This window comes from Lissotriton helveticus, chromosome 1_2 (assembly GCF_964261635.1).
Source record: "Lissotriton helveticus chromosome 1_2, aLisHel1.1, whole genome shotgun sequence".
NCBI classification, from domain to species: domain Eukaryota; kingdom Metazoa; phylum Chordata; class Amphibia; order Caudata; family Salamandridae; genus Lissotriton; species Lissotriton helveticus.
The window spans coordinates 364,723,252-364,744,290 of NC_136058.1; the positions used below are offsets into that span (position 1 = coordinate 364,723,252).

The following is a 21,039-nucleotide window of genomic DNA, read 5'->3' on the forward strand; positions in this document are numbered from 1 at the left end:
CGAAAGAGACAAAGGTCCAGCGAAGGGATGGCAACAATGGAATGTCAGGACAGAGGGCATCATGCTAAAACTATGACTACCAGGAGGTTTATAGATGTGAATGACAAGAATACACGAAAACCACTCCACACAATGGAGAGCTCAATGAAGCTTAACAGCAACATGTGTGGTCCGACCGAGATGACGGCACAGTAAGAGGTAGCCAACCAGGCAATCGTACCCCTGGGAACAATGACCAAGGGCAAGCCGAACATGCCCAAGACTAGCTCCCCTGAGGGAGAGCGTGGAGAAAAGAAATAGAAACAAATGGGGGACCTGGAACATTCCCCAGGATCCACCGCAGGGAGACCTGCACGCCTACCCCCTCGTGTGCGAACACAGCACACCGAAATGCTGGAAAAGTCAGGACATGACAACCAAAGGTAAACCAGAAGAACGCACTTAGAGAATGGACAGGCGTCCGAAAGGTAGAAACAGAATCGCCGTCTGTGAACCGTAGCAGGACAACAGTCCAACCACAAAGAGGACAGCCCAACCCCCCGATCAGGGAGGGAGACCAACGCCCGCGACACACGTGGTAATTCTGACTATCACACCAAGAAGAAGAAGTCAGTAACATGCAGACATAGAAAGTCTGAAAAAGGGGCATATGTATACACGATGAATTCAGAGATCATCCGAACAATCTGTTGAAACTTGTCGCAGCGGCCAGGAAAAGAACACCTGAGCCGTGTGCGACAATGTCAGGCCGGGGCCCCTCCAAGGGAGACCAGGAACACAACGCAAAATGGAACAGAGGTCCGTTCTGGTAAAAATGTACCACTCATAGGCCAACGCCCAATAGGGTGTGCCCAAGCCTTTCCTAACACCAGGGAAGAAGGCCTCAGCAAGAGAGCGAAGGCAAGACAATGGCTCAAGGAACCCAACGGGACCCCTATGATAACACCTACACATAGTATGGATCACAAGTGGTGACAGAAAGAACCGATCCGGAGCGAACGGAGCGCCCACAGGGACGCGTGCCAATGGCCAAGACCGCCAACGGCGCTTAGGGTAGAAAGAAGGCAGAATAGGAGCCAAAGCAAGGCAGGGGGGACGAGAAAACCCCTCTGGGGCGAGTCGGAAACGGCAGAGCCCCAACAAGACACCAGAGCCAACTGCGTCCACAGATGCCTGAGAATGCCACAGAACAACCGAAGGCAGCGATACAGAAGCACCAGGAGAGGACCATGACAGTCCGTGGGACTCAACCGAGGGTACGTTCCACCACAGCAGGAAGCATGTAACAAGGGGAGATACAGCATAACCATGGGAAAAAATCCCCAGGGGGTGTTGATAATAGCAAGAGAGCTCCACAGGAGCCTCCAAAACTTCCTGGCACGGAAAAGCTACACAATAGCAAACAAAGTGTACGTCACATCCCTATGAAAGCAAGGGACACCTCTTAAGACAAGCTCATAGGCAGAGGTCAATAGAAACACAAACAGCTGGCCCAGCTGCAGTAAAGTAAGGGAAAAAACCTCTGGCTGAACAACCACACAATCGTTATGGGACAAACCTCTTGGACCCAAAGACATAAACAGAAAAAACCGTCACAACACCGTCACACGAAAACATAGATCCACCATAGTGGACTAAACCCCAGGAAGTCAACGAAATCCTGAAAAGAGACGCTGTACTGCCGATTCGGCATGGTCGTCAAACAAATGGGCCCCATCAAAGGGCAGATCTCTGAGTCGCTCCCGAACATTTTCAGGGAAACTTCCATCGCGTAGCAAAGCATGACGACGCAGGGCGCCTGAGCTGGCCATAGCGCGACTCACTGAGTCAGTGGTGTCCACGGCCGACGGGTTGGTAAACTGCGCCATGTCGCAGCCATCCCGAACCAGCTGGAGCAGGTCAGCATGGGGGCCCTCCGGCAAGGAGGGAAGGAGAAGCTCAGAAGAGTCCCAAAGGGGAGAAGTAGCCCAAGCAAACACGCAGATCGTGTTGAGGGAACAAAGGCCGGAACTGGTGAATGCAAAAACATTGAGGCCACATGACTCCAACCACCTAGACTCCCAAGTGGGAGGAAGCAACGGTGGAGGAGAGGAAGGAAGCGCAGCCTGGACTACCGGTCCATGAGCCTTAGGATGAAGAGACAAACAGGCAGGGTCATCTGGAGCCGGTCGGTTGCAATGGGCCACAGCATGGGCAACGGGGTCACCAGACGAGGGTCTGGCCCAAGTCCCCAGAAGGACATCATAAAAGACCTGCCAAAAGGCAAAAGAGGCTCCACATCCACCGAGCCCTGGTGAAGAAGATCCAACAAAGGATCCAAAGGCAGGGAGACAGAGGGCGGCTGGATGTGTAAGACAGGGTCAGCCCTACTAACTGCCCGCGCAAAATCCCCACGGGGTCCGTGGCCATCCGAGGTGGAGACAGCATCCGTTGGGGATGGCTGCAGTCTAATCCGTCCGCCCAAACGACAGCGGCCCTGCAGAGAAATAGGCCAGCCAGTGCCCCATGGGATTCTGTTCTGTGGCGCATGGGAACACCTGTGTGGGCGGGGAGCACACTGGGGTCACGTCCTCCAATAGAGGGACAACCGATGGCGTCGGAAGAGGGCTCAACCACCCGGTGTCAGACCGGCATCGACTCAGCCACCACCAAGGCCAGAGCTGGCGGGGAGGAACGAAGTCGACTCGGAGTCGAACTCCGCGCTGCAGCCACATCCAGCGATGACGCAGGAAGCCCCGCAGGACTGTGCGAAGATGCATCAGGAGGGCTGGACGTCAGAGTGGGATGGCCATCCGGGCCGAGTCCCGATGTCGCAGCAACTCCGGAACCGGAGTCAAGACCCTCAGTCGGCCCCGCTGGCGAACCCCGTACCTTAGTCCCTACCCCCAGTGTGGGGCCCGAAGGCACACCAGGAAGAGGGGGTGACCCAAAGAAGGCCTGGAAAGCCCTAGAATAGGCTTGCATCTGGGTTCGAGTTGCCCCAGCACAAGAAACGGTGGATAGGCGGGGGCCGACTCCTGAGGGCTCACGTCTGGTGAAGACTGAGAGCGGCGGACCCCAGCGCTTGTGCGAGGTAGACATCCTCCGTGACTTCTTCCGGTGTTTACCGGAGGCAGGCGAACAACGTCCACGCAAACGACTCCAGGATCTGTCCCGAGGAGCGACCTCAGCGTGTGAGGAAGAGCTGCGCCTTTTGGAGCCCTCCACTGGGGACGGCAGCCAGCGCGGCAAAGACTCCGACCGGGACATCCAGGCAGACAACAGTTTCATCCGTTGTTCCGGCAGGGACTTCGGCTTCAGCTGCTGGCAGGCGTTGCACTCAGCTGAGTCGTGGTGCTCACCACATTCAGATCTCGAGTGGATCCGTCGCCGACATCTGCCGCAAGCAGGACGCACACGATTTGAAGCCCCCAGGCATCGGCACACTGTTCCAGAGGCGAAAGGCATCACGAAGGCCTGAAAATAGGCAAGTTGAACCACTTAGCTCCGGATCCGCGTTGGGACATGGAAAAGAAGAAAACGGATGTCAGCACGCCTAGGGGTCTTATATGGCAGCATTGACGTCACTTCCATGGATGACTTCAGGACGGAGCCAGGCAACACCGTCCCCCGGCGTGCAGAGGTATTGCTGAGGAAAAAGTTTTCCGGATCCAGTCTGACACCTGGGGATATTCTAAGTTAAGGAATCTGCGGCTAGATTTCTCTATCATATAAATATTTACTGGCTGATGGACAGGACTTCTACAGAATTGTATACCATTGCAGCAGGTATCTACGACCTAAAGCGTACTGCTAACCTTGACCTGGAAACAAATACATTTTGCTGGAATCACTCAAAGACTGACTATTCTGTAATTATTTGAGGGAAATGCACAATTTTGCAATCTGAACCAAGAAGGAACTGTATGATTCAGACAAAATCAATTTATATTCCAGAGATGACATCACTATTACAGACTCCACTCACTTTAGTCCTGTGACACCTGCAAAATTCAAGGCCCTTGAGGACGATATTAATGAACTAAATTGCCCAGCCCCCGCAATACTCACTTAAGATCCGCTTTCAGCTGCTTGATGACATCAGCCTCCCGCCTCTTCCCGTCCTCATGTTTGCTCTTTTCCTTCGAAGACGACTCCCTGTCCTTATCTGGCTCCTTTTGCTTTTCACGGTGTTTCTCCCGCTCCTTCTCCCGCTCACGCTCCTTCTCCCGCTTGTCCCGATCACGGTCTTCCTCCTTCACTTTCACCTCAGGGACATCATCAGAAGGTTTGGCTGCTGCCCCAGGGGCTGTGAAGGGCTCATCCGGGTCTGCCTTGATCTCAAGTGCTTCCTCCTTCACATCTTCCGTGCTGGACTGGGATTGCAGAAGTTGACTGTTGCTACGCTGACGGATCTGTGCAAGTGAGAGAATGACAAAGACTACATGTGTGAGAGCCAAGAGGGGATTTAATATGAATGAAATACAGGAGGACAGAAAGGAAAAACAGTGAGAGAAAAGAGGAAAGGGCACTGGTGGCTTGATTAAGAAATGGAAGAAGGGAAATAACAGAAGTGAGAGAGATGGAGGCGGTTGATGAAAAAAGGTAGAAAAGAAAAGACAGATTGGTAAGTGCTGTGGGAAAAAAAGACAAAAGGAACTAAGGCAAGTAAAGCAATGAGAGAAGATGAAGAAATGGCAAGAAGGGGAAAAAGAGACAAGTAAAATAAAAAGAGAGAGAGAGAAAGAGGAAAAGCAGAAATAGAGAGTAACAATTAGAGCAGGATAACAGATCGTTAATCCAACACATATATAGTCCCGTACATCTCTGCAAGCCTCATAGTTCTAGAAATATAAAATCCCACCCTATTTAGCACTACTTCTGTGATAGCTGTCTTGTTTACAGTCCTCTGAAGTCACTCTACTAGAAGTGCCAAGTTACAACTAATTTAACATGATATCAGTCCCACGCCTCGTACACTTAACAAGTCTAGAACCAGCCAGAATCCCTCTTTTATGCACATACATGAAACCTCTAGTTCCGGCATAAGGTCCCCTCATCAGCAGCCCCACTGTAACATCCCACTGATTCTCCAATGCACACACAGTATCTGTGGTGACCTTTGTTTATAAGACGATAGTGGTGTTGTCACATGGATCGGTATAAAAATATATCTGATCCCTTACAGCACTGCACAGCTCAGTAAAATATAACATTAATTGCAGAGTGTTACTCATCTAATGGATAAAAATATGCATTTATGAAGTATCAGAAGCCTCTTTTAAATGATAGTAGGTCATTTTACGTAATTTATAACTGAGTGTGAACTAAATATGCAAATATATTTGTTCTATTGGTAACATCCAGCAAACCAGAACTTGGAATTTCTTGTAAAAACTAAACTAGAGCACACCGGTCTGTGTCACTCATTTAAATATTAGGTGTAACTAATAGATTTCAATGTCTGTACTAAACAGTAACAACCAATCCAACAAAGGCATACTTCTTTCACTCATGGATAGACCCATATTGTTGTTTATTGCAAATTCGATTCAGTGGTGGCTGATTTCTGCCATTTTGGAATAGGGCACTGTGGGATAGTTTGCAGTAAGGCTGTGAAAAAGCGTCTCTTTTGATATAGTTAGCCCCCACTTTTTGCCTGGTATTTGATGTAGTTTCGATTGTAGTGCACAGGGTCCCTGCCTACCAGGTCCACTGTGCCAGTGCTTCTTCCCTAAATCTATTCTACTATTGGCCCTTCAGGCCCCCCTGTAAGTCCCTAGTCAATGGTGCCTGGGTACCAAGGGCATTGGGACAGAAGAAGGTCCCCTTGGGACCCCTCACCCAGGCCCTGCAGACTGCCACTGCAGCATACATGGCCTGGGGCAGACAAAGCGACTAAGCCGACATGGCACACTGTCTAATGTATAGGTAACTCACCACTCTAGCAGCCCTTTCAGCCCTAAGGCAGATTGCACTATACCACAGCTGTGGGCATATCTGCGTGAGCAGATATGCCCACACAATATTTAAGTCCATTCTAAAATACTGTAAGTACCAGGGAAGCCACAGAGAGTACATGGGCTGGAAAGTCAACATCTCGAGTTCCCCAGCACCATGATGGCTTCTCTGGTACCAAACTACTCCTCTCAATAAACCCACACTGATGCCAGTGTGGGATTTATTGGACCATGTATTCAGAGGGCACCTCAGAGATGTCCCCTGAAAACCTACCAACCCTTTAGGCAGCCAGACACCATCAGACATGTTTCTGGACCCCTGGTTGAGAGCCTCTGCTCTCTGAGACCAGAAACAATGCATATTCTGGGCACAGGTGTCACACCTCCACTCCCAAGATGAGCACAGTGCTCGGGAGGTAAGCTTCACAGGCCTGCCACCAATGTAATGCGACCCCCAGCCTCTGCTGCTAGCAGCAGATGGCAGCGCCCGGTTTACTCTCCCAATTTGGGTGGGAAAACCAGCAAGAAAACTTCTCAGTCCTTGTGATCTTGGAGATGGGGAGACACCTCCAATCAGGGCTAGGACTATGCCCACTTCCACAGGAGGGTGGCATAATTGAGGATGTAGTCACCTCAGGTAGGGTGGCCATTGGCTCTACCTGAAAATCCCTTAAAATTCCCCTAAATTTAGTATTTAAGAGGGTCCATCAGACCCTGAAACCAGTTCCTACCAACCTAAGAAGAAGGACGAAGAAGACGTCCTGCAGCGAAGCCTGAGGACACCTAATGACTTGGCCCCAGCCCTACCAGGCTGTCTCCAGCTTCGAAAAACCCTGCAACAGAAAACAACACCTGTCCTGCAGCCAGCCTGAACGCAAGGAAGACTTTCTGCCCTTTGACAAAGACCAGAACTCCTGAGGACAGCGGATCTGTCCCCAAGAAACCTACACAAAAGACTCTGGTGCCCTACAGAACAGCGAGTCCTGTCCACTCTGCACCGGACGCCTCCGGCCCGAGTCCAGGTGGCCCACCGATCTAGAACAGGTTCTCAGCGATTCTCACCTCATGTCCAGCGTGGCTGACTTTACCTGGACTCCGCGAAGCCGCCTGCAGACTGAATCTGGAGGCTCCGCCCAACCATGACTGGCTCCGGTAAGAAAAATCCGACGTTAAAGGACACCCCTGCACCCGAAGTACCTAAGCCTTGGTGAGCTGAACAGACGGTGTCCCTACGACCCTCAACACCTCAACTTACCTCTGCTGTCCCTGGTCTCCTTTCTGCAGCCTCCGGTGTGACACCTGTAGCCTGTTTGTATAACCATGTTTTCCATTAAATAGCACTGGGCACCCCATGCTGTATTTGCAACCTGCATCCGGCCGCTCCTGTGCCGCTGGTGGTGTATGTTTGGTGCTGTCTTGTGCCCACCCCAACCCCCTGTGCCTGCTCTAACCCCCAAAGCTTGGCCCCTGCAACTGATCTACTGGCTTCAAGCACTGCCAGTCTCCATTGAAATGCATTGGGGTTATCTCTGAATTTGAACTCTGCACCCGGCCGCCCCGTCCGCTGGTGGTGCAGACTTTGTGCTTACCTGACCCTTGCCCTCTGCTGATCTTAAACCCTGAAGACTGGAACTGTAAGTTGGGTACTTACCCATTAAACCTCATTGTTGTTTTCCTCTACAGGATTGCATTGAACTGTCTAAAAATTGCACTGTCGACTTTTGAAAGACTAAAGTATTTTTCCTGAAAAATGTACTTGCCTTTTGGCGAAGATCTTGGTCTTAAAATAAAACTTAAAAAAGCGTATTTTTATAAAATTGGTGTGGATCTCCTTTTTTAGTCGTGTGTCTGTTATTGGTCAATGTGTGTGCAATAAATGCATTTTACTCCTCAGTGTTTGGCCTAAGGCTAGTATCCCACACTGCCACTAATAAGAGCACTTTGTGTTTATATTGCGCCCTGTACACTTCTAGGGTATCTTTGGACTCTGAGCACGGTATAACCACCTAGTGGTATACCATATACAGAGCCAGCTCCCTACAAAGGTGAAACAAGATGTGCTGCAAAATTGGAAAGGTTTTTCTCATTGGATAAGGAGTATCCATGAGTCACCCCCATCCACTGGCTAGTGAAGCCTACAAAGCTGGCACCTCATCCAAAGCTCACCAGAACAGTCTCTGGACCTGCAGAAAAATATAAGAGGACTGGACCTGCTGTTTGCGAGCCATGAGCAGACCTGAAGGGCTAAACCTGTTCCCACCTTCTATAAAGGACTAAGAAGTGGACTTAAAGGTAAATTTGGCGACTTCCCAGTTGCAAGAGGCCTTTTTCCTGAAATGCCCAGCAGACCTGTAGCAACTGGATCTGAACTGAACTCTGGTGGAAATTGCCTGAGTGGGTCCTGGCACTTAAGCACAGTTCCTTGGGTCCTGGGAGTCTTACAAGCGGCCAAAAGCTGCTTCAGAAACTCAGAAAAGTTAAGTCTTAGAAATCGCTTGGACTTCCAAGACCTCTGGAGAGTCAACCTAAACTAATGGCAAAGGTGTCAAATTTCAAAGGAACTTCTTCAGATCCAGCTTCAGGCTTGCCCCGCTAAAGGATTTTGAGCTCCATTAAAAAGAAGGTAAAAACCTTGACCAGGAGAAGGGGTGAACAGTATCCGCTCAACGCGAGAACTTCTGTGGCAACGAAATTCTAATTTCTCCTGCTCTGAGCTTTTCCTGCCAAAACCAACAGCTTCATTGGGTCCTTGCCTAGTAGCTATAACGCTTCAAGAGGACTTTGGCAGATACAGCCAGCAAACTTACCCTGTAGAAGGGTTTTGACTTTCTTTTCAGAGATAAAATCTTTGACTGGGACAACCCCACTTGATGTATCTGACCTACATTCCCTTGTGGTCAGTCTTAAGTCCTGCCTAGTTCTGAGTCAAGTATAAATACAGACTGACTGGCACTTAACTTTTTATTGGCACTTTTTGACTTAAACCTTTACAAATATAAATATCTCCGATTCCACTTATTGGATTTTTTTTAACTCATTAAATTTTTCTCAGCTGGTTTTTAACTGGTTGGTACTGCTAAATTCTTTACAACTTTTCCTAAATTAAGTCTTTCTGCTTTGTTCCACACCTACCATGGGGTAGAGCACAGGTATAAATTATCAAAACTATGTTTTACTTTAACAAGTTTAGTACCTTATTCTGCTTTTCTTCCCTCTGTTTTACCTTTCTTTCTGCTTGTTTTTCTGCCCCCTGTTTTGCCTTTTGTTAGTAGTTTCCACCCTCATCCTGCTGTTTTCCTCCTCACCCACCCAGGGACCCACCCTTCCCCCGGACCAACTTAAAGGAGGCCACAGCGCGACCCCATTTTGCAGGTCCTGTGCCAGCTCCACATTGACACTTCTCCTGTCCAGCTTGCCAGCAGTTCGCTACCCTCTGCTGCATGTCAATATACTGCCCTCTGTTTGTACCTCCTCTGCTCATTTCTTGCTCTGTTTTGCCTGGTCTACTAATTTTTTCTGCCTGTTCTTCTGCCCTCAGTTTTGCCCTTTCTGCTCGTTTTTCTACCCTATGTTTTGCCTTTTTCTGCTCATTTCTTTCCTTTTTCCTGCCATTTGCCCAAGACCTGGCTTTTTGACAGAGAACTCGCACCCCAGTGTACAGATACCCTCAGAGTTGAGAGACCGTGCTCAACAAATGCTGAATGGTTACAGTCATATGTTTAGAAGCTGCTTCCATGCATCTTGTATTTGGTGTTATAGAACATCCTAAGCCATATCGTTAAACAACATTTTCTCACTGCTTGCTGCAAAGCAATCACAGAAAACCCTATACTGGGACGTTTTAAAAGAACAGGACCACAGAGACCTAGTGTTGGGTGTATTTGGTGCTTCTACCTCTTGAAAGCTTGCTCTTTATATGATATATCAAAATTAAATATATCATGCAAAGAGACCAGGGGTTCTCTTATGAGTGAACAGGGCCTTGCTCTAGCAATCCTAAGGTGCTCTTCTAGGGAGTAGTGTGGTCGAGCAGACTTAGGCTTGTCAGAGAGGAGTGCAGGACATCTGCAAATACAGACAACAGTCAATAAATGAGACACGACTAAATAAGGAGCTCCACACCAATTCATAAAAATAACAGGTATCTTTATATTTGTTTGGGCACCAAGTCAAGTCAAAAAAAGTTTATTTGTAACGGTACTCTATTGAGGACCACAAAATAAAATATATACATTATACATTCTCATTTAATACATTTTCAATGAAATTTTCAAAAACTTAAAAATTCTATAGCAAACATATTCATTTGGGGGGTTTTTACAAATTAATAAAAAGTCCTTTGAGTTTACGATCCTACATGATCGGTAAATGGGTATAAGACATAATAACCTTGCCTTCACAATTACTGTATTAGGACATATAAAAAGAAGATGTTCCAAATTCTGATTGCCCCCTTGACAAAAGGTACATAAAGCTGTCTTATCTGATCTCCAGGAAGAGATAAAAGTTAGTACAGGAAGGGTTCCCAGACGCAGCATCATAATTGCGCGCCTTGCACCGTGTATGAGGGTATAGTCTAGATAGGGCAGATATTGCTTATATTCATGGGAGTCTGCATAGGTCTTATACAAAGATAAACTAACACAATGTGAGTGGTCAATGTCATAACTCAATTTAGGGGTGAATTTTTTTAAAAATAGTTTGAGTTGGGCTGGAGACCATGTAGACAATATTTCCACACTTACTTTAGCAAGCTGAAAGGCCTCTCGCATGTTTTTTGAAAAAGTGAGATTGGTAGAACCGATGTTAAATGTCTCAGTTTTTAGTAAACTTCGGAGAGTGCCTTCTTTAGAGTGGAGAAGGTTATAAGCCCACCTTATGATACTAGCTACAGCTGTAGCATAGGCACTCGTGATGTTACATTCCAGTCTCAACGCCTGTACTGGAGTAGATGTGGAGATCTTCAGTAAGTTTTTTAGTATTTTACCTTCAATTAAGTTCATATATGTCCATTGATTAATAGGAATGTATTCCGAAGCATAGGAAATGACCGGCGGAATCTTCGCTCGATAAACTTGAATTAGTGCTGAAAAGTGCCTATGTCCAGTAGCAGAATATAGGCGGGACAAAGCCCCAGCATGTAGGTCACTTTTCCTTTTTAAGTGTTCAATTTGACTGTTGTTACTCGTGTTTTGCGAAAAAATTCTGCCCAGGTAAGTATATTCCTTTACCTGCTCTACTTTCTCCCCTCCCAACTTCCATTCGTATCTCACCCTTTTCTTCTGGTTTGAGAAAGCAACCACTTTGGTCTTACTTATGTTTGGGATTAGGAAATTTTTCCTGGAGTACTGATGTAAAGTGTCTAGGAGATTTTGAAGTCCGAATGGTGTTAGGTCGAACAAGACAATGTCGTCCGCGTACAGCAGGGAGTGAATATACTCATTGGCTATCTTTGGCGGCGTACTTAAACATTGTTGTAGTTTGGATGGTAAATCACTTAAGTACAAAGAAAATAAAATTGGAGCCAAGAGGCACCCTTGTTTTAAGCCATTTGATGTGCAAAATACCCTTGATAGACCCTTATCGCTTCCCATTTGGATACGGCACCAGGTGTCGCTGTGAAGATTCACTATTAAAAGCAATAGCTGTTCCGGTATGCCCATTCTTCTCAGTTTTGACCACAAGGTCGGTCTATCTACTCGATCGAAGGCCGTCGAGTAGTCTATGAACGCTGCATAGATGGTTTGCTTTTTCCCTGATACATATTTATCCAGAATGGTTTGGAAGATCGCTACATTGTCAGTCACTGCATGGTTTGGACGAAATCCAGACTGAAACTTAGGGATTAAACCCAGGGAAAATGCCCAAGTTTTCAGCCTATCCAATATTTCTGCAGCAAAAATCTTCCCGACAGCATCCATGAGGGCAATTTGCCTATAGTTTCCCGGAATGCTTCTTTTTCCTTTTTTATAGATCGGGATAATTATACTCCCCTTCCAGGAGATTGGCATTTTGCCACTATCGATTATATAGTTAAATAGTGGCGAGAGCAGCCGTCCCCACTCTTTGTGGTCAATTTGATAGGCCTTGATAGGTATCTGATCGGGTCCCGACGCACCAGTACTTCTTGCCCTTCTTATGATCGTAGAGACAGACACTGCCGACGTTTTATTAATTTTTATGTCATTCTTTCCCAAACATTGTACTTCAGCCTCACCATTATTAATCAACTTGTTTGGACTATATAGCTCTCGAAGGTAAATTTCCCAGTCTTCTTCTGTAACAGGAGTTGATTCTAACTTTTTCTTGGTTCTAGTCATTATTGCAATCAGGGCCCAATATTTGCGCTGGTTCTTTTGTTTAGCTGCTTGTTGGATTTCAATCCAATTGGTGTCCTGCTTCAGTTTTTTCTGTTTAGTATTTTCTCGTCGTATTTGATTTTTTAATCTATTGATTTCCTTTTTATTTGTAAATGAGAAATTCAAAAACTGGGCACGTATCAACCTGTTGATTTGTTTTACGACTGGTTTATTTGAATTTTTATGTTTACTACTTCGTTTGCTTTTCCTTAATTTTGTTTGTTCTAACTTACTTTGTAGTGCATATTTCAGCCTATTTAATATGCAGTCAAAGTTCTTTATAAGATCAGCTGAGTATGTAGTAGTCAACAGATTAGTTTGGGAGACCAATAGCCTCACGTGGTCCAAATTTTCTGTCCCCCAATAAATTCGGCCCCTCGTTGCGTTTACTTCCAGTTTGGTTTGATGAAATATCGGCTGATACTGGAAAGTGGCTTGTACAATCCATTCAGTTGATAGACATAGGATAGCATGATCACTTTCCTCATTGAATGTGATCGAAAGTTGACTCATTCGATCTTTTTCTCCGATCCCACATATGAAATAGTCAAGGATAGAGGGAGATCCATTACCCTGCCTCGTATACGATGCTGGTTTATCACCATGTATATTACCATTTAAAATTGTCCCGTTGATTCTTGGGAGAAATGATAATAATGCGCGACCTCTCCTATCAGATTTCATTCCTTTTGGGAGTACAGGGAGTGATGTTTCCAAAGATTCCTCATTGAAGAGGAGAGCCCATTTCTTTATTTCGCAGTTTGACATTTTTGCATTCATGTCTCCCATTATAATATAAGGCAAATTGAGTTGGTCTTCAATAATTTGAGAGATGGTCTCCATTAGGCGTTCAAACAACAGATCGCAGTTGATGCTGGGAGGCGCATAGATGTTGAAGAGTAGTAAAAAAGTGGCTGATATTTGGGATTTAAGAGATACCTTTAAGCATTGTAAATTATCCGTATTTGTATTAATTATTTCCTGTGACCAAGAGTAATCTTCTTTTAATAAGATTGCTAGACCGCCTTTGGCATGGCCCCTTCTAGATCTTTTTGCCAAGGTTTCAAATACATAGTATCCTTTTTGTTTAAAAGGGTTAATGTTCCACGTTTCCTGTAAACCAATAATGTCAGGGAGGATTTCAGTTACATACTTCATTTTTTTGTCCGTCTTCCCAGCCAAATTCCAGGACAGTAGCGTCAGACCTTTGCTAAACTTGATATTTTTGAGGTTTAACAGATTTTTTACTATTTAAGGTTTCTGATAACCATGCCCAAGATTTTGTTGAGTTCTCATTATCGGTAGGTCTTAAATCCCTGGACCATACTGACCTCTCACCTTGCTTTACTTGTATTTTTAGCGAGTCTTTTCTTGTGGAATTTGATACTATTTCTCCCCAGAGTGTACTAGTGATTTCGTTTCTTCGGTTAGTTTGTCCTAGGATACCTTTGTTTAAATTATTAGTAGGTGTGGGTTCCACTACGGATATTACATCGTAGCCGTTTTTATGAAGAATTTCCTTCTCCCTGAGTATGATTCCAGGCAGAACTGGCGAAAAAAAGGATACCTGTGCTAGTTTCTTATTCTCTTTATTTGGAAAGAGAACTAGATCAATTTCATTGCTTGTCAGAGAGATCAGAGGTGGCATTTCTTGTAAAAGATTCAGTATTCTACCGCGATTCAATGGCATCTTGTCAATAGGAAACAGTTCCTCTATAATTAAGTGCTTAGATGGAATTCCTTCCCATGGTTGCGTAATAATATTATTCGCTTCTTCAGTAGCCTTAGAATTTCGTTCTGTTGTTCTATATTCTACCACTGGACAGAATTCTTCAGCTTTTGGGTTCAGATGTGTTAACAGCGGAGATTTTTGAATTTCTGAAGAGTTCATCAAGATTTTGGGAGTGAATTTTTGAAATTTCAGTTTATTCCCTTTTTTCCTCTGTATTCTCCTTAGTGGTTTTCTCTTCTTCTTCCCCCTAGCATTTTCCCTCTCATTTCTTTTTTCAGACTGTTCTTGTTGACTATTTTTCTGTTCAGCAGTAACGCCCAATGGCTCTACTTTGTTGTCCCTAATACCCTGATCCTGCTTGTTGTTAGACACTTTGTACGAAAAGATAGGAAAATGCTTATTACTATTTCCAGTAATGGTTTCCGATTCTTCTTTAAACAATTTTTTAAGAGAATATGTAATAAGAGGATTATTCTTCTTTCTTAGTTCCTTTGTTTTGGTCACAATTTTTGCTATGTTATTCGTTTGTGTACTAGCTTCTCGCTGTTTTGGAGTTATATTTACATTGTTTTGAAGATCTTCATCTTTTAATGTTTCGAGTGAATCAGGTTTTTTTGATATGTATTTATTTTGGAATATTTTCTTTTTTTCCTCAACCAAGTATTTCAGTATTCCTATTTGCACGTCCAAAGTGTCATCAGAATTAGCAAGAATTTGACCAAGATGAGTAAGCACTGATTCCAAGATTTCTTGCAGTGTAAAAAGCGCCTTTGAGAGAGGAGAAGTAGTATTTCCAAAGGTTAAATGTGAAAAAATTGGATCAGTAAAGTTGGCCTGGTTAGGGTATAGGATAGGGGATTTTTCTGGTGAGCTGGTTAAAGGATGTATTTGGCTCAATATTATTTCAGATTTATCTTGTTCTGGCTTCATATTCATACTTATAAACACATCAGAGGGTAACTCATAATCCTGTTTACTTATTGGTATTATAGGGGTTATTTGAGCCGTATCTACGGGAGGATTTTGGCCTTTCCCAGTGAAAGAAATATTTGCCAAATTACTTTCAGATTTTGTCTGTCCTTGATTGTCAATAATCTGGACGAAGAGAGGTAGAGAATCGTAATTTTCCTTATTTATAGAAGGTTCTAGCTTATTTTGGTTTTCAGTTGAAAGTGAAGATACAGTTTTTTTCTTAGAAAGGGTAGAAAAATACGTGTTTATAGCTGGAGTACTTGAAATTTGGCCAGGTTTCAATGATTTATCTGCAGTCTTTCTAACAGCTGTTTCAGTCCCCATACGCCTCATATAAATTGTTCGTGAGCGAAGTTTTTTTACAGCCCTCATATTTGGGATCAGAGGTCTAATTAATGGTATGTTAGCCGCAGTTGATTTTATTTAATTATAGGATCTTTATTTCAGATGTCTAATAGAAAATTTTTCCGTCAAACTTAAGATGTATTTACGAATTGGTTTCGGAGTATAGGTTTGGTAGATCCTCAATGGCCAAGCGTAAATGGGGTGGCCCGTCCCGTCCTCGGTCGTCCCCGGACGGCCACAGACGGCCCGCCCTTTGCCCGGGCTTAGCCCCGCGCTTGGTCCCGCACGCGTCCCGCTACGCGTTGACCCGGTTGTAGTATATAATTGTGACTCAGATGGGCGTGTCGCCTGGGGGAAGAGGAACCAGCTGACCCCAGCTGGGATTTCTGGTCCTCGCAGTCCCCCGGGCTTGACGCGCTGTAGTTCTTTTACCCTGGCCTCGACCCTACTGACTCCAGCTGGGAGCGAAGGGCAGAGCTTGCAGATTGCAGCTCACGCTCACACCAGCGAGTCAAGGGGAGGCGCACCACGGGGCACAAAAGGAACACGAGCGTCAGCTCTGGCAGCAGAAGCGGGATACAATCAGCAGTTAGGGATACAGATCCCTCGTCAGGCACAGATGAGCAGCAGTTCAGAGTGAACAGAGAACCGGTGAGTGGCGCCCGCGAAGCGGGTGTCACGAAGCTTTATCCTGCCTCGTCAGTGGTTGTGACTCAGATGGGCGTGTCGCCTGGGGGAAGAGGAACCAGCTGACCCCAGCTGGGATTTCTGGTCCTCGCAGTCCCCCGGGCTTGACGCGCTGTAGTTCTTTTACCCTGGCCTCGACCCTACTGACTCCAGCTGGGAGCGAAGGGCAGAGCTTGCAGATTGCAGCTCACGCTCACACCAGCGAGTCAAGGGGAGGCGCACCACGGGGCACAAAAGGAACACGAGCGTCAGCTCTGGCAGCAGAAGCGGGATACAATCAGCAGTTAGGGATACAGATCCCTCGTCAGGCACAGATGAGCAGCAGTTCAGAGTGAACAGAGAACCGGTGAGTGGCGCCCGCGAAGCGGGTGTCACGAAGCTTTATCCTGCCTCGTCAGTGGTTGTGACTCAGATGGGCGTGTCGCCTGGGGGAAGAGGAACCAGCTGACCCCAGCTGGGATTTCTGGTCCTCGCAGTCCCCCGGGCTTGACGCGCTGTAGTTCTTTTACCCTGGCCTCGACCCTACTGACTCCAGCTGGGAGCGAAGGGCAGAGCTTGCAGATTGCAGCTCACGCTCACACCAGCGAGTCAAGGGGAGGCGCACCACGGGGCACAAAAGGAACACGAGCGTCAGCTCTGGCAGCAGAAGCGGGATACAATCAGCAGTTAGGGATACAGATCCCTCGTCAGGCACAGATGAGCAGCAGTTCAGAGTGAACAGAGAACCGGTGAGTGGCGCCCGCGAAGCGGGTGTCACGAAGCTTTATCCTGCCTCGTCAGTGGTTGTGACTCAGATGGGCGTGTCGCCTGGGGGAAGAGGAACCAGCTGACCCCAGCTGGGATTTCTGGTCCTCGCAGTCCCCCGGGCTTGACGCGCTGTAGTTCTTTTACCCTGGCCTCGACCCTACTGACTCCAGCTGGGAGCGAAGGGCAGAGCTTGCAGATTGCAGCTCACGCTCACACCAGCGAGTCAAGGGGAGGCGCACCACGGGGCACAAAAGGAACACGAGCGTCAGCTCTGGCAGCAGAAGCGGGATACAATCAGCAGTTAGGGATACAGATCCCTCGTCAGGCACAGATGAGCAGCAGTTCAGAGTGAACAGAGAACCGGTGAGTGGCGCCCGCGAAGCGGGTGTCACGAAGCTTTATCCTGCCTCGTCAGTGGTTGTGACTCAGATGGGCGTGTCGCCTGGGGGAAGAGGAACCAGCTGACCCCAGCTGGGATTTCTGGTCCTCGCAGTCCCCCGGGCTTGACGCGCTGTAGTTCTTTTACCCTGGCCTCGACCCTACTGACTCCAGCTGGGAGCGAAGGGCAGAGCTTGCAGATTGCAGCTCACGCTCACACCAGCGAGTCAAGGGGAGGCGCACCACGGGGCACAAAAGGAACACGAGCGTCAGCTCTGGCAGCAGAAGCGGGATACAATCAGCAGTTAGGGATACAGATCCCTCGTCAGGCACAGATGAGCAGCAGTTCAGAGTGAACAGAGAACCGGTGAGTGGCGCCCGCGAAGCGGGTGTCACGAAGCTTTATCCTGCCTCGTCAGTGGTTGTGACTCAGATGGGCGTGTCGCCTGGGGGAAGAGGAACCAGCTGACCCCAGCTGGGATTTCTGGTCCTCGCAGTCCCCCGGGCTTGACGCTCTGTAGTTCTTTTACCCTGGCCTCGACCCTACTGACTCCAGCTGGGAGCGAAGGGCAGAGCTTGCAGATTGCAGCTCACGCTCACACCAGCGAGTCAAGGGGAGGCGCACCACGGGGCACAAAAGGAACACGAGCGTCAGCTCTGGCAGCAGAAGCGGGATACAATCAGCAGTTAGGGATACAGATCCCTCGTCAGGCACAGATGAGCAGCAGTTCAGAGTGAACAGAGAACCGGTGAGTGGCGCCCGCGAAGCGGGTGTCACGAAGCTTTATCCTGCCTCGTCAGTGGTTGTGACTCAGATGGGCGTGTCGCCTGGGGGAAGAGGAACCAGCTGACCCCAGCTGGGATTTCTGGTCCTCGCAGTCCCCCGGGCTTGACGCGCTGTAGTTCTTTTACCCTGGCCTCGACCCTACTGACTCCAGCTGGGAGCGAAGGGCAGAGCTTGCAGATTGCAGCTCACGCTCACACCAGCGAGTCAAGGGGAGGCGCACCACGGGGCACAAAAGGAACACGAGCGTCAGCTCTGGCAGCAGAAGCGGGATACAATCAGCAGTTAGGGATACAGATCCCTCGTCAGGCACAGATGAGCAGCAGTTCAGAGTGAACAGAGAACCGGTGAGTGGCGCCCGCGAAGCGGGTGTCACGAAGCTTTATCCTGCCTCGTCAGTGGTTGTGACTCAGATGGGCGTGTCGCCTGGGGGAAGAGGAACCAGCTGACCCCAGCTGGGATTTCTGGTCCTCGCAGTCCCCCGGGCTTGACGCGCTGTAGTTCTTTTACCCTGGCCTCGACCCTACTGACTCCAGCTGGGAGCGAAGGGCAGAGCTTGCAGATTGCAGCTCACGCTCACACCAGCGAGTCAAGGGGAGGCGCACCACGGGGCACAAAAGGAACACGAGCGTCAGCTCTGGCAGCAGAAGCGGGATACAATCAGCAGTTAGGGATACAGATCCCTCGTCAGGCACAGATGAGCAGCAGTTCAGAGTGAACAGAGAACCGGTGAGTGGCGCCCGCGAAGCGGGTGTCACGAAGCTTTATCCTGCCTCGTCAGTGGTTGTGACTCAGATGGGCGTGTCGCCTGGGGGAAGAGGAACCAGCTGACCCCAGCTGGGATTTCTGGTCCTCGCAGTCCCCCGGGCTTGACGCTCTGTAGTTCTTTTACCCTGGCCTCGACCCTACTGACTCCAGCTGGGAGCGAAGGGCAGAGCTTGCAGATTGCAGCTCACGCTCACACCAGCGAGTCAAGGGGAGGCGCACCACGGGGCACAAAAGGAACACGAGCGTCAGCTCTGGCAGCAGAAGCAGGATACAATCAGCAGTTAGGGATACAGATCCCTCGTCAGGCACAGATGAGCAGCAGTTCAGAGTGAACAGAGAACCGGTGAGTGGCGCCCGCGAAGCGGGTGTCACGAAGCTTTATCCTGCCTCGTCAGTGGTTGTGACTCAGATGGGCGTGTCGCCTGGGGGAAGAGGAACCAGCTGACCCCAGCTGGGATTTCTGGTCCTCGCAGTCCCCCGGGCTTGACGCGCTGTAGTTCTTTTACCCTGGCCTCGACCCTACTGACTCCAGCTGGGAGCGAAGGGCAGAGCTTGCAGATTGCAGCTCACGCTCACACCAGCGAGTCAAGGGGAGGCGCACCACGGGGCACAAAAGGAACACGAGCGTCAGCTCTGGCAGCAGAAGCGGGATACAATCAGCAGTTAGGGATACAGATCCCTCGTCAGGCACAGATGAGCAGCAGTTCAGAGTGAACAGAGAACCGGTGAGTGGTACTTCAATAACCAAAAATAAAAGAGAGGGCGCAGACCAGTAGATGAAATCCCTACCAGCTGCCCACTTCAGGTAACTGAGAATGATTTATCAGCGAAGGCAGGGGTTCCACCAGAACACACAAAAATCCAGGAAACGTATCTTCTGGCTCAGAGCACAATACACACTAGGTAATTACACCTTACCTTGAATGTCACGTACATGAATACCTTCACCGCTTCCCTACAAATGACTTCTTTGCAGGCAGAAACAAAAGGAGAACCTTTCCGGCACAGTAAGAAAGGCAAAGGGAGCGTGAGCTCTGAGTCCCCCAACAATTGGGTGAAGAATGTGAGCGCCGCGGCGATATCAGCTGAGGTCGCGGTTTCCCGACCTCCAAATGCGGGAAGGAAAGCGTCCACTTCACTGTCACTCGCAAAACATAATAATCCGGCTCCTCGTGTGAAATTACAGCAACTACAAGGCCGGCTCGCTGAAGACCAAATCAAGGTAAAACGGCTAATAGCGGTGAAAACAATTACCGCGATTCCTGGCCAAGGCAAAAATGGTGAAGTACACGGAATCCACAGCGGGAAAGAAAGCGTCTGCGCTTCCCCGTAGGAACAAACAATCACAGCTGCAAGGGTTTCACTCGGAACGGAAATGACCAGGTTGATTGACGGGCCTTCTCAGCATTAGCACATTCTAGGCCTTCTACAATTCAACATCGTTGTTTGGGCACCAGAATCATTTAGTTCAGGTAAGTATGTTTTTCAATAGAATGACTTTTGTATTTAAAAAGTCAACAATTAGGATAACATTGCAACTTCTGAAAATGGCACTATGGGAGGAAAAGCAAGTGCGGCATTCAGTTGCAGTACAGCGACGTACAGGACTAGTCTCCAGGAGTTACAGTGAGTGATGTGGAAGGTCTAAAGCAGCACCAAGACAAAACCACCAGCGGCGCTACGGCAGCCGGGTGCAGGGGTGCAAAACAGGGTTGGGTGCCCAATGTTACTATAGAGGGATTGGTCACGGTGTAAAAAGGCTGCAGGTTTTGACTGAGGGGGGCCAGTCGTCTGAACCAACAGTGGAAGCTCACGCCTCACGATCATCGTGGACATAGGGATACCTTTAGTCCTCTTTTCCAAGGCTTAGGGGCGACAGGTGCAGAGGTGTCCGTAGGCGTCGTTTTTTTCTTGCCGGGAGCAGTCGTGATATAGGAGGCCTGCGGGCAGAGGCTGCAGGCGACGTTGGAGAGTTCACCAGGGGTGAAACCAAGGAGGACTTGGTTTCTCGAGGGCTGGAGGACAACAATGGCACCGTTGGCCCACTTCAACTCCGGCTTGGAGCAACAGGTGCAGTGGTGTCTTTTGGCATCGAGTTTCGGACCTCACAAACTCCTCTCAGGCATCTTGGGGCGCCTGCACGATGTTGGGCAGCAGGCTCGCTACTTCATGGGAGGTCTTGGTTCCTAGGTGAAGTGCTGGCAGGTCTCCCGAGCTTTGGACAAGTCATCTTTTGGCACAACTGTTATAGGCAGACCGGCAGGGTTGGTGCCAAGTCAGTTGCTGCAGTTGCGACTCTTTACATCCGTCTTCAAATCGGTCTTCTTT

The 21,039-nt window shown here is 48.2% G+C and overlaps 1 protein-coding gene across 2 annotated transcripts in view; it reads right to left on the reverse strand.

Annotated features, from left to right (window-relative positions):
* Positions 1-21,039, reverse strand: part of RNF20 (ring finger protein 20) — a 223,437-nt gene that overhangs the window by 121,753 nt on the left and 80,645 nt on the right. For both annotated transcript variants that reach the window (XM_078672289.1, XM_078672296.1), the window contains exon 13: positions 4,051-4,394. In XM_078672289.1, the coding sequence (XP_078528415.1) occupies positions 4,051-4,394 (344 nt within the window). The remainder of the gene's footprint in view (positions 1-4,050; positions 4,395-21,039) is intronic.